Source organism: Accipiter gentilis, chromosome 12 (assembly GCF_929443795.1).
Source record: "Accipiter gentilis chromosome 12, bAccGen1.1, whole genome shotgun sequence".
NCBI classification, from domain to species: Eukaryota; Metazoa; Chordata; class Aves; order Accipitriformes; family Accipitridae; genus Astur; species Astur gentilis.
Window position 1 is genome coordinate 5,923,873 of NC_064891.1, and position 14,465 is coordinate 5,938,337.

The window sequence follows — 14,465 nt, forward strand, 5'->3', positions numbered from 1 at the left end:
GAAATCCCAGTGGAAGACACTGTATAAAGCCAGAATAAGACAGTTTAATCTGCAGAAATTTTACATCCTTTACAGGGGAGAAAAAAGAAAGCCCATAAAGGGAGGATGCAGGAAACTGTGTTGCTCTATTTTTACCACAGGTTGACAGAGGCAGAGAGGCAGAAGAAAGGCACCAGCATAGTCCTGCAATGCCTAAGCACTTGCTGCCTGCCTCCCCCACAAGAAGAGAATAATGTGTGCAATTTGAAATCACCAGGAGCAAACCAAACCAGACACTATCTCAAAGCAGGGACCAAAACACACCCTTACATGACCTAGTTAGTCACCAAAGGAAAGTGTGAGGAACCACAGCTAAGGTTTCCTGATGCCTGGTCTGGTGTCTTTATCACAACAACCCCTTCCTCTTATGCCTCTGGAGGCATACACATTGGTTTCCAGGTTGCTGTTATTACATTTCCAGGTAACTTTTGTCATCAAATCAGCTGAGTTTTAGGTTTTTTTGTAGTAACAAAGTTGACACAACCCTGTATGCCAGCCCAAGGTCCTCCTGCCCCTCACTTGGGCTCAGGAACATCACTCCACGTCAACCAGGAGGAGCAATTTTGCAGTAGGCAGCCTTGATAGCAGCGGTATTATTCCCTCCCTCTATTCATCCCTGATGGATGGGATCACAGCACAAGACAAGAATATTATCCTCTTCCCTCTGAATCCATTACCAGACCCTATTACGCACAAGCAGCTGAAGATGATTATAGTGTATACTTGCATTTCATTAAAGTTACTCTCAGTTCTTTCTTTTCTCTGCGAGGTTAAATTAGAGATTACCTCAATGCAGCACTTATTACAATAATTGTTTATGATACTTGTTTTACCATCTGTCTTTAATGCTGTGTAGTCCCCAGCTGAATATGTAACTTTACACCCAATAACCAAGCAGATGTTATGGGTAATGGCAGACACCATCAGGGCCCTACAGCACAATTAAGTTTTGTCTGTGGTCTCCCAGCCCTTCCCCAAGTCAGCCAGCAGTGATTGCTGCCCAAGAGCCTGCTCTTCATAGCCACCAAGGTTATCAGGCACAAAAGCCACCAGCACATTCACTGAAGGCAATGCCACTTCACACCTGAACATGTAGTTTGGTCTCAGCCCTAAGCTTGACTGCCCCAAGGAGTGAAAATTCTCCAGGTGCTACATGGTGTCAGCAAAGCTGTTCCAAAACTTATGATCATTTTTCTATTGGAAAATGTCAGCCATCAAAAGAAAAGTTGTTGAAGATAATAGTCAGGATTTGTAGCAGTAGCAAAATCTGAGAAGTCTATTGCAACTAGACTATCTGATATTCCCTCTTGCACGGCAGTTATTATGTGGGATCAGAGTGGAGCTGCTCATGCAAACATATGGCAATGACATTTTCCTATTCTCCTTCCTCCCTCTCCAGGGAAATGTTGGGGGTGATGGTCTTGTGGACTGCCAGGAAACAGGACCATGCAGTGCTTTGTGAGATGCAATAGGGAGTGGCGGGCAAAGAAGTCCTCCACATAAGGCACAGAAAAGCGGCACTAGCAGGGAGACCATAGCTGCCCTCCTCCCTCCCTTGAAGGGGGGACACTCCCTTCCAGACGAGAGAAACTAAAGTAAAATGCAACAGGAGATGCAAAGCAACAACTTAATCCATCCCTTATGTCCATCCCAGCAGTCAGGAGGAAAATGGGAAGCACTAAACAGGTAGCAATGGGAACGGATATACCTCCTTAACCCTCCCATGTTCCTGCAGTTGGATAAAGTGCACCAATGTCATTTACCTCTGAGACGGAGCAGTTGAGCTGGAAGATCTGCCCTTCTCCTTCGACCTGCCGCACGCAGAGTTTGCATACCAGCTCCAGGGTATTCAGGCTGAACCTTTCCAGCGTGAAGGTGCAGTGCAGGTTCCTCTGGCATCCACTCCAGATGTGGTAAAAGGGAATTTCCTGCAAGAGGAAAGCAAAAAAAAAAAAAAAAGTATAGCAAGGGAAGGACGTGAGACCAGGGTGTGGATGCTATATGACCAGAGACCATGGGCTCCAATACCACTGTTACTGCAAATGGCCCAGGATAAAAAATGTTCACAGTACTGCAACCTGGCACTGGGTGTTTTTTAAACAAACACCCCTGTGTGTCACTGTATTTCTTTAAGTGTCACTGCTAGGATACAATGTGAATGGTTTGTGATGCTCACCTGGTATTTAGCCAGCAGTTTGCTCTTCCAGAGAGAGTGGGCAATGTCATGAATGGACAGGCGGAGGTTGTGGGTGCTTCCCTTAAAATGCAATGCTTTGGGCTCCTCCAAAAGCTGGCCACCCATCTGCCGCTCGAGCTGGAGGACCTCCTGCAGTATTGCGATAAAAAGAAGAAAGTGGTCAGGTTTCATCCAGACAGCACACTGGGCTTCTGATTCCTCAAGACTGACTGCTGTAATTGCTGTAACTTGTATAATACAGGGAAAAAAGAGTGCAGAGATGTGTTTTCCTGTGAACCGGAATTGCATTAGTGGATCTGAGTATAACCCCCCTCACCCTCTTTGTACAGCAGCAGCCCAGCAGGGATGCAGGCACCCATGTCTCATTTGGGAGACACAGTGTCCTGTCCTATAAGCAGAAAACTTAATTGCATGCTATTAAATTGAATGCAAAGACTTTGTATACAGGCACTGTTCGAATACAGAACAATATCGGTCTTCTCCATTGTTCATCGAACTGGACATCTAATGATAGATTTACTATTTTGCTTTTCGAAGCTCTTATTTGTGTAGGTCCTGCTGATATGGGACCTGTGCATACCACTGGTCCTTCAGCTTGTGGCCTCCTGGCAAACTGCTCTGTGGCAGAGCTGTACAGGAGGTAACTGATGCCTATGCTGAGACTAACCGTCAAGCAGGATGGTATCAAAACAATGCAAGACACTGTGACAGAGCATTTGGTCCATATGAATACATAGGTTCAGGGTTACTGAAATATTGATCTTGTAATTAAAAGCTAGAAAGACAAGAGTCTTGTCATTTTCTGCAGCTAAAAATAAATATGTGCCTGTAGCTGAGACCACAGTGAACCATTGCCTACAAACAGCCTAATCACATGGAAGAAGCATGTAGTCCACATGGAGGCCCGGTAGAAACCAACACAGCTGAACTCAGTCATATTTAATTACAAGAGCCAACCAACCAACCAGGCTCACATGGCCAAAGCCAATCATGTACAGAGTGAGCACACCCGAGTACGTGGGCACACAAAACCAGGATGCTACCCCAGGCCAACTAAAGGAGCCTCTGTTTTAGCTAAGCACGAAACAAGCTACTCTTGATTATGTTAATGATCTAGTTAGCATACAAGAAAAGCCCCTGTCCCTGACGAGCCCAGCACCTGGCAAATACTGAAGCTAAAATGATGTTCGTTTATCAGCCATTAGAGGAAAAGAAACAAAATCAGGAAACCTTTTAAATTAAGGTTATGCCAATGAATCAGTTCCAGCTTCTTTCCAGTGCCCCCTAATTACCTCGTCAAGATGTCTAAAGAGCAATCGATATTAATTATCTGATTACTATAGATCTTCATTATGTCCAAATTACCTCCCTGGAAGGGCCAGAAGACGACTCACGGCACTGCGTGAGCTAATTGCAGACACCACCTCTCAGGCACGTGGGGCGCCGGGGCCGAATGACCGCTCCTGGCGGTGCAGCACCAGCTCTGGGAGCTGCACTACTGTGGGAAAAAACATTGCAGCATGATGCTGCACCATCTCACCCACGAGATCTGGATGTCTTGTTTCAATATCCCACTTTTGGTAACCACCCTTGATCATTCTAGCCCCTCTCTGGGCTCCAACTAGAGGACGCCAAGCAGCCCATGCTTCTCCCATGCCGCTCAGTTAATTAATTCAGAATTAATTTGGAGCCATGATTTGCACAGCCCTTCAAACTTGCAGGCTGGCTCTAGCCATACGGCATTTTATTTAGAGCAGTACTTATCCTGCTGGCTGGTGCCTCTACGCTCTCCTGAGCTGAAACCCGAGCTGCACATTGCTTGCTCCATGCTGAGGTGGTTCCAGCCACCCTCCCCATCGCCTCTCACCACGCCTGTGAGCCAGGACTTCATGCCCTTATGCCTTTCCTAGGAGAGGGACCTGTGTAAGGCATCACTCCACTGTCGGCGTCACCAGGACAGCCACAACCTGTATTTGGAAAGGGCTTCCTCGTTAATGGGGCACAAGCACGCACCAGCATTCAGTTTAAGCTGTTGCCTTTCTTCGTTAGACGAAAAGGTACACATTAAGTAACTGAGAGAAGATCACATGCCTGTTGTGCCTGTTTTGTCATTTTTTGGGGGGGACAGTTACTGTGCAGCATGAGGTGGGTTGGGGGATGCCACCCTGCTACAGCCTGAAATCATTCACTTGCCCTCGGTGTGAGAGGCAGCCTTTTCCGCATGCCCGGCTGCTCAGCTGCCGCCATGCTGCCACACACAGCTCACATACATCAATCTCAAAGCCATACGTGAATAAACAGAATAAAGCAGCTGGATTGCTTTAGAGTTATCGTATTATTACTTTTTTTTTTTTTTTTCCACAGCAGACTAGCTTGGGTATCCCCCGCAAAGTGCAAAAACCAGCCTTGAAAAAAGAGGCCAGTGCTTGAGGTCACAGCTACCCTCACCCTTCCCCAAAAAGCATTTTGGTGAGCATGCCATCCAGGCGGCTTGAGATCCTGTGGGACAGGGGATGCTGCATGCTTGATCAGCGCTGAGCCCACTCTGCTGCTCCACAGCCCCCAGGAACCCTGCCAACCCACTACCAAAATAACTGAGCCCTTATTGATGACAAGTCATTACACTTCCCTACTGTACTGCAGGCGCCGGCAGTTCAGCAGCAAGCGCTTACTCTGCATGATGAGAGGGAAAAGCCTGCTGGATAAATACTGCACTGTGTTTTATACCGCAACTGCTTGTCTTCCTTTGGTGGCTGTTAGGACACATTCAGCATATGGCACACTCATTCCTAGTTGTAAATAATAACAGAATGCATTCAGTTGCCTATTAAAATAAACACATAATCCCCTACAAAGGCTCTTCCAAACCTCAGACATCCCGACGTAGGAATATCTCATAGTGCTCTTCCCTTCCCTTGCCATGCCTTGCCTGGAGCAGCCAGCCCCAAGACACGGAGACGTTGCAGCTGGTGCCTCGCTTGCTGCCTACAACTTTCCCACCCTCTCCGAATTACTTTTAACCTCAGGACCCACTGGTCCAGCCCCGTCTGTATGCCTTGTCCTGCACAGCCAGCGGTAATTGCCCCGTTAACGCCTTCCCTTTGGCAATATGGCAGTGCCAAGGACCTCCTCCTAGCACGCTGGGGCTGCTGTGGTGCCAGCTGTTGTGAAAGCACGCAGCAAACACCCCAACCTCTTTTTTTTCTTTCTGAGTAGTCATAGTCTACACAACACTGTTGCACAGGGCTGGTTCGTACACACCGGTTCGTACACACCGGTCCATGCTCAACCCTTTCATCTACAGCTAGTTTACTAGGTTCGTTTTTCTTAAGCCTTCTCCTTCCCCAGACCTTTCATTTCCAGAGAAGTGCAATTGACACAATCATAAGAGTTTGTGGCCAGCAAGTACATGTGCTTGTCCTCCTGTAAACCACCAGCTAGCTGGGTCTTGAACCCTGTGCGTGGCCTTCCAGTCTTCGGGTGGATGTACCAGAAAAGAAGAAAATTAAAATGCACATACTTTGCTGTAAAAAAGCAGTAGGCACAAGTGGGATGGTGGCCACCCGATTTTGCTCATCTTTCCTCACCAAATTACAAGCTCGCTTTGGAGTCTACCTGCAGCAGCAGCCCAAGGACTGGCCTGCTCCCCTCCCAAACACTGGCTGCAGCTTCTCAGGAGAAAGATGGTCCCTCCATGTTGCTCAGCGCCTCTCCTGATCCCTTCTGCTATCACACCAAATCGGATTAACTTTACCTCACAACTCTCCCCACAGTCTATTAGAAACAAGCCAACAGCTCTTGAGTAACACCTAATTGGATTCCCCCAGCTCTGACTGCATTAGCTGTCTGTCCAAGGCCCCTCCGCCTCACTTATTATTACCTCAGGCCTTGACGAACCCGTGGAAAATTGTATTATGCTGCACAGGCATAAAACCATCAGGACTTCTGAAGCTTGATCACTATGAAAGATCCTTTTCACTTTTTTTTTAAAGAGGAAAAACAAAAGGGAAATCAGGCCGGGGAAAATAATTGTTTCTAAAAGCCTGATAACACCAATGCATTGACAGAGGCCAAGCTCCCAGGCCCTGTACAGACAAAACCAGGCTGAAGTCATGATATGCCTGCTTCAACCCTTATACTTTACTGCCTTTCCTACATTTAGTGAAAGAGTATCCCCCCAGCAAAGCCTAGGCAGGCAGGCCTTGATATCAGATAGTACTGGGGAAGAGAACAAAGTGTGCCATTCACAGTGATGGAAGTCACTGCTCTGAAAAACACAAACATCTCCCAGCCAGTATATGTGGGTTTAAATCCCAATAATTCCCATGTGCAGCTGAGGAAACAAAAGCATAGACAGCACCAAGATGACTCTGCTGAGAGTCAGGCTTTGAACTCATTTTGCTGCAAAGAGGCATTGGGAAGTTGCACTGGCTACAATTGAAGAAAAAACCCCCACCTTTTAATAAACTCCATTCTTACATGTGCAGTTGGAGCTACATGTTTCATGAGTGCATCTATTATAGATACCACCTGTATAAATACAGGTATTTATAAAGAGAAATAGCAAGTATGGTTACCTATCTGCTCTTCTGCATGTAGTGAGTGTATGTTTGTGTGCATGCCAGAATTACGCAGTGAGAGTGAGATTATATAGTTAGAGACAGCAACAGCCTCGGTTTATTTCAGTTGTGAATTTCCAATACAAAAAGCTGCACGCAAAGAGGTGTAATAAAGCAGTATGAAAGCAGGCAGTGATTAACAGCCCAGAAGCTTGTTTTATCATTATCAACTATTTACAAAGAAGCATTTATATGTTTCCCCATCTCTGGGGAGCTGGCACTTAGCATTAAAAATACATGAATAACGAATGAAGCCCCGCGTACCTTATGGCCTTTTAATAATGCAAAAATCTTAGGATTCAGGATATGATACAGGTAAACAAAGGAAAAAAGACTGGTGGGAGGAAAATAGTGTGAGATCCCTATACAGAGGACAATTTATAGTGTGTGCGGGTTAAACTGTAAAACAGAAGCTTGTTGTCAAGCTCTTCTAATCAGAAAAATAACCCAGGGGGCAGGAATACACGGAGCAGAGGGTCTAGTCACCACTACGACTGCATTCCTGTGAGAGCTGGAGAGGGAGAGGGAAAGCGAGCAAGAAAGCAATAACCACCTTAAGGGCATCCTGCGTGTCATCGAGGCAGTAGACCCGGATGCTGTACTCCAGCGAAGAGCAGGACAGTGGTCCAAAGATGGCCAGTTTGAGACGTTTGGCTGCTGCTTTGGTGATTGACTGTCCCACCAAGGCATACGTGCTGAGGGTTTCTGTCAGGATATGGCAGGCCTCTGGGTCCAGCTGGATATAGCACGGAGTGGTGAAGTTTTCCTCCCCAACCACAACCACATCCTAAGGGAGAAAGAGGGCGAGTTAGAGCTCCTGACCCCTCAGAGCTGCTCTCCTTTGAGACAGCAATGTCCCTTTCAAGCCTGGATGATGCACAAAGTCATTGCTGTTTGCACTGTAGATTAATCAAGATGTAAAATTCCTGCTTCTGGCTTTTCTCCTGTGTAGCTGTGGGGAGGGCATGATTCCTCTGAGGTGACGATGGTGGTAGAAGTCTCCTCCCGTACAACACTCCCCTAAGACTTGTAACTCTTTCCTCTGGACCCTGCAGCAGCTTTTAAAGCCCTGGGCAGAGTTAGGCAAATAATGAAAATATCACCAAAACTTTATTGAAAAAGATATCGCAGAACTAATCATTTGGTGACCGTGATTTAACATCAGTAGTCACAAGCATGTTGAATAAATAACCATCCTTCACTTCCTAAGCATGACAATAAGGAGTTATAAAAACTCAAGGAAGGGAAGTAACCTCTACGATGGCCGAGTGCCACATCTACATGAAATATCACCTGCTGCTTCATCAGAATAATCCTCCGTGACGAGACTGCAGGATGAGAAAAAAAATACATACAGCCTAAACGCAGACAGCCTCCCCACTCTGTGTGTAAAGGAAAACAGCTCCCTTGCTAATTTCTCCATTCAACCCTGCGTGTAATATCCTGCACGTGACGCAAGGTGATTTGAATGGCTTTAAGAGAGAGCAGGAGCGAAAAAGCAGCAGCTGATGATGGCCACCTCTCGCAAAGCCACCACGCGCCACATGATGCTCGGCAAAACTCATCTGTTTCGCTCCCGCTGCCTGCAGGTCTGCAGCGCAATGTACACATCTGGCAGCTGAGCAGCGTGGGCTCAACTGAAATTTGGCATTAAGCTCGGGCCCCCTAGTTTCAGGAAAGGCAAACGTGCCACATTTGCAGGGGTGGCACAATCCTTCTGGAGGGTAAGTTGCTGCCGCACTGATTGCACGCCCCTACGGCCACGCCAGCAACTGGCTCTGGCAGGAGCCCCTGGCCCTGAGCAATGCTGCAGGGGTGTGCAAGCATGCACGCACGCACGCGTGCGCGGGTGCGTGCATGCACGTGCGGGGCTCAGCTTGGAGGGGCTGCTCCAGAATTGAGCGGAGGAAGATCACCGAGTGATGGCCAGGGACGCTGTGGGTGCTGCGGAGGCTGCGCTGGCACCAGAGCTTGCGCACAGCCGGTGGAGCAACCGCTCTGTCAAGGGCAGGAGGATGACGAGGGAGAAAATGAAGAGGTGCCAGTAACACACAGGCACAAATAAGGAACATATGTGTGGTGCCAAGAGTCAGGCTGGTGGGGTGCAGATTAGTTGGCGAGACAGACCCGTGTTCGCTGCATGCTCCTTCCCAGAGTGAGGAAGAGCCAGGGCCACAGGCAGGGGGACAAATGCACGAGCCTTTCGAAGGCAATGCTGGACACAGCGCTCTTTCTGCTGTCAGCCCAACTGCCTTCAGAAGCCACCCTGACCTTATTAAATCTACCGGTAGGAGAAAGTACCCTTGCCAAATTAATTATGTGAGACCAAACTGGTGGCAGCAAGTACCTAGGAGCACAGGGCTGGAGAAGAGGGCTCTGCCAGGATGGCCCAGTCTTGCCAAAAGCATCACTTTATGCTCCAGTTACAGTGGAAGATCCTTCTGCCACCCTGCCCCGGGACATCCTCCTGCTGCACTACTGGCAAGGAACCACCCCAGGCTCCCACCAAGCCTGCACTGCCCGGCAATCCTTGTGCAGCTCCCCTGAGTTGACAGGGTGCAGAGTTGGATCCTGGCTGTGGGAACTGAAGCAAAGTGATGCTCCACCAACATCTTCGGAAAAACAAAAGAAACACCTATACATCTTATTAAGGTGGACCAAGTGTTGGTGCTGAAGCAGGAGATCATTTGCAACACTATTTCACTTTCTTGAAAGCTAGGAGAGTGAAAACTATTCTGTAAAAAACATGTTCTTATTTCTAAAATCAAGTCAGAAATTATTTTCAGACACGTTTTTATTTTGCCTTTTCTCTTTCTTCTGTTCCCGTGACTTCGGCACAATACCCTGCTACAACCAAAAGCTCAAGTGCCGAAATCCTGTGACGAAGGCTGTTTCATGGAAAACAGCTAGAACTAGGAGGCACCAAACTGCCCCAAGACAGCATCTCTGCATGACCACTGGGCAGCTTAGACACCTGGTATTGAAGGGCACTCCTGCCTGCCCTGCCCGTAGCAGCCATGCATCTCACACGGAAAACCCAAAATACAGGCATCCCGGTTCAGAAAGACAGCTGAAGGACTAGCAGAGAGCCCTCCACGCAGTCAGCACACAGGCTGAAGCTCTGGAGCCTCACCTCCCACGGCCCCTGGGCAGCCTGGTGCTTCAGCTGGATCTGCCAGTCCTCCGTGTTCGGTTCTGCGCAGTGGTGCATGGTTAAAATGACGGGCCGGGTTAGCAGGGCTCCTGGTGGGCCACAGCTCACCACCGGTGTCAGCAGGGTTTGGCTGTCTTCTACAGGAGGCCTGATGAGGAGACAGAAAGATGGATACGTTAAGTAAGTTGAAAAAGGCAAAAAGGTACATTCAGGTATGTAAAAATAAAAAAATCCTTCTCTTAAAATAAAAAGATTGTGCAAGCAAAGAATGGGTGGGTATGGTTTGGGCTTGGTTTTTTTTTCCAAATCCCCCAATTTTTTTTTTTTAATTTTTTTTTTGCCAGATATCACTCATTTGTCAAAATGCAGGTTTAGATGGCAGCAAATTATAGACCTCATTTGCTGAGCACCCTCCACTCTGAAGGATCCTTGCCGACTGTATGCAGAAGCTTCATTTCACCCACTGCTGAAATGTGGTCACTGCTGCTTTTGGCAGTTGTTTCGCAGCATATAAAAATGAACAGTGACTCTTCTAAGCACCATGTGTGAGAATTATTTACTGTCTGGACAGAGAAAATTGAAGAACAGAGGAAGAGAATGAACTAACGAGCACGTGTGAAACCTAGTAAGTGGTATACAGCACGTCTGAGATGTGCAGTTTGACTTCAGTCATCACCAAACCCACTGGTAGTCTATTTTACTTAGAAGGCATTCAGATCTACTAAAATGGCTATTGCAAATATGCCTGCGGGGAGCAGGTGTCACCGGTGGCAGGGGAGAGAGGGCAAAGGGATGGTAAGGAATAGTGCAGAGAGCAAAACACACTTGCAAAGCCTGAGATTTCTCTTGATAACCTAGAGCTGTTCAGTTAAAAACACGGGTATTGTCCAGTGCGCTTGCTGCCAGTCACTAGGAATGGGTGTTATGGGAAATTGTATAAATATTTAGGATACATAGCATACACTGCAGTTTGTAAATGATAAAGCGTGTGTGTGTGTGTGTGTGTGTGTGTGTGTGCCTGTGCATGTGTAAACTATCCCAGACCAACTGCTGAGGAGCTTAAAAACAGAGGAAGCATGAGTGACTTTAACTATCACGACATCTGGTATATGACAAATACAGCTGAATGTGCCTCATCAGCTGCCTTCCCTAAATAATATAGAGGACAAATTCATGATCCAGAAAAGAGCAAGCGGGAGATTAAAAGTGTTCAATGTGATCTGCGCTTAAACTCAAGATCTGCCCACAGGACCTCCCATCCTCTGCTCCAGCTAAGGGTTTAATCCCTTGTTGCGTTTACATCTGTATTGGTCTTAGTGGAATTAGTTGAGACAACATTAAATACTGTTTATTTCTGTAAGTCTTTGCCTCTACCAAAAGAAAGAGCAAAAAAAGTAGTTGTAATCTTAGATAACATTTTCAAGGAGGCTAAATCAGGACAGAAGTTGTTCCGATATCCATTTTATTGCAGCTATTCTGGCTATTGCAAAGATATGTCCACAGTCATAACCTAATTTTCTCCACCTTAATTCTCCCTGAATATTCCATTAATCTCACAGAAAATGAAAAACTTCTGAGAAATCTTTTTCAAAGTGAGACAAAGGCACTTTTGAAAAGCATCTCATTGCTACAAATGTTGTGGGAGTTTTTTATAACATTTGAGAAAAAAAAAAAGGTCCGGCATGGAAAAATTTAAATCTATGCAAATCAGTGAATCCAGATGATATGCATCTGTGGAAATTAACTGATGAGTTTACTAAATGACTTAACAATTGTTTCTGAAAAGCCGTGGACTGGAAACAAACAGCTGCAATATAGCTGCCTTTCAAAAAAGATGTAAAGCATAACAATCTGGACAGCTATCATGTTATGCCAGATATTTTAGCCTAACAAACAGTACACAAAAGAAATGAAACACTAGCAGATGGAGTACCTAGTCCAGCTCCTCTTGCATGCTGTATAGATCTCTGGATTCGGATTAAGAAGATCAGGGATCACTCTCTTGCAAGACTGAACTGAACAAATCATTGGGCAGTTTTTGACTAAAATGTTGCTTCTTTTTCAGACTCATTTACTTCAGGTTTTTTTTTTTCATAAGAAGCAACAAGAAGCTTAAAAAAACACTCACAGTGTGGCAGTGGTTTTTAATGGCCATCTACCTTGTGCATTAATGGATATTTTTACACTCTCCTACAGTCTAATTCAGGAAATTTCAAAAAACATAATGTCTTATGAGAAAGATCTTTCAAAATTACAATGTTTGTCTGGAAAGCTACAGATATGACAAGCTATAGACTTAATCATCTGGTTAACCTAACTTCATCTAAAAGACTACTGACCCATGAAAAGGGAAGGAAAAAAATTACAAGTTATTACAGATTTTTGGACTGAATTACAAAACCAGCAGTCAAAAAGAATATAGAAGGGAATATATCATGATCGCCATAAAAAACCTCATACAGTGCCTTTTAGGTGAAAAATGAGTTAAAATCGACAAGAATCTGAGCACCGATGCATGCAGTTAAAAAAAGCCAAAAGGTCATTAAAATAATATGGTACTGATAAATCATACAGCCTAAAGTTGTCTCAAAGTAAAATTAAGTTTAGTCACTGCTCCGTGACAAAATTTTGTTAGGTGTTAAATTTTAGGACTCTGATGGAGGGCATGATTCTGCACTGCCACATTTTATATCCGATTAGCACAAGTATAAAACATGATGCAGAACACGAAGTTGGGAGGCGCTCCAGACCGCACAGTCAGCAAGTGAGATGGGAAGTGGACACAAGCCTACAAAGGACATACATACAAAAAATAGCAAGGCTTAGTATTTTTTCCCCAAGTTGGTAAACAGCATCTTTGTCACCAGACTTAGTACATTTTTATTGCCAAGTGGATGAGATACGCGTGCTCCTGACCTGGGTATTTATGATATAGGACACTCTGGTGAGTGAAGAGCAGAAAAATGGGCCAGTTGTGGGGGTGCTTGACTTTGCAGTCCCAAATTGCCAACCAGACATGCATCTGAGTCCGGCACTCCAAAGTTATTGAACGCTGCCAGTCCTGGTGACTCTCCACCATCCACCTCATGCAGACAAACCTTTAAAAACTTAGATCCAGTGAATTGCAGAGAAGTTCTTGAGTGGTGTGAAACAGGGTCAGTGTCACTGAATAGGTGAAATCCCAGCTCTGATGAAGTCCATGCTAAACCTCTCTCTGACTACTGTGAGGCCAGGATTTCTACTGTCAATGTGGAAGACAATGTAAATAGCAACTCAATCATTAAATTTACTGATAACAATTAATAAGGAATTATTGCAAGTAAAAATGCGAGCCAGAAAATAATGCAAAAGATCCAGAGATGGTAAAAATATCGGTAGGAAATAAAATCCTATTAATTGTAGAGCAGCTCATGCTGCTGCAACAAAACAAGTTCCAAACATAGTTACTTAGTAGCAAAGAAAGCAATGAAAGTGAAAAAGATCTGGGGTGAGCTTACTGCAACGCAGCAGGCGTCAACTTGTAATGTGGCACAGTGGCAAAAAGCAAATCTGATTTCTGGGGCTGTATGGGACAAGACATGTCAAAGCATGCTGAGGTGATATTCCCTTTCCTATCCAGCTCTAATGTGACTGCAGGTAGCAGTGTGTTTAGGGACTGCAGTGAGATCTCAAAAATAAACACCTGAAACCCAGAGGAGTGAGGCTAAACCATGTAATGGCACATACAGCAGAGAGGCACTCTATGACAACTGACAGGTAAAAGGAACAAAAATCTCTTGACAGATCTTTTCTTATTTCTTACTGTTTCCAATTTCCATTTTAAAACAAAAGGCTTATGCCTTACTATAGCTAATGAGAACAGAAACAGATGCAGTAGACAAGATATATTATACAAGAGATATTAATCTTTCTGCTTCAAGGCATAAGCCCAACACTAATTGATGGAATTAGTAAACAACAAATTCCCCTGAAGACAAGTTATTGTGTAGTCATTCATTACGAGCAATTTTCTTCCAGTCAGTCACCTCTGTGCGCGGCAAGATCATGAAGCAGATCCTCCTGAAAACTCTGTTAAGGCACATGGAAAATAAGGAGGTGATTGGTGACAGCCAACATGGCTTCACTAAGGGCAAATCGTGCCTGACAAATTTGGTGGCCTTTTTACGATGGGGTTACAGAGTTGGTGGATAAGGGAAAAGCAACCGCATGTCGCCTACCCGGACTTGTGCAAAGCATTTGACGCTGTCCAGCACAACATCCTTGTCTCTAAATTGGAGAGACATGGATTTGATGGATGGACCACTCGGTGGATAAGGAATTGGCTGGATGGTCACCCTCAAAGAGTTGCTGTCAATGGCTCAATGTCCGAGTGGAGACCAGTGACGAGTGGCATTCCTCAGGAGTTGGTATTGGGACTGGCGGTGTTTAACATCTTTGTCGATGACATGGACAGTGG

The 14,465-nt window shown here is 45.5% G+C and overlaps 1 protein-coding gene across 2 annotated transcripts in view; it reads right to left on the bottom strand.

Moving 5' to 3' along the window:
• The window catches only part of UNC5C (unc-5 netrin receptor C), a 266,035-nt gene that overhangs the window by 5,583 nt on the left and 245,987 nt on the right, over positions 1-14,465 (bottom strand). For both annotated transcript variants that reach the window (XM_049815325.1, XM_049815324.1), the window contains 4 exons: positions 9,989-10,157; positions 7,409-7,642; positions 2,216-2,365; positions 1,803-1,967 (listed from right to left, as the gene is read on the bottom strand). In XM_049815325.1, the coding sequence (XP_049671282.1) occupies positions 1,803-1,967; positions 2,216-2,365; positions 7,409-7,642; positions 9,989-10,157 (718 nt within the window). The remainder of the gene's footprint in view (positions 1-1,802; positions 1,968-2,215; positions 2,366-7,408; positions 7,643-9,988; positions 10,158-14,465) is intronic.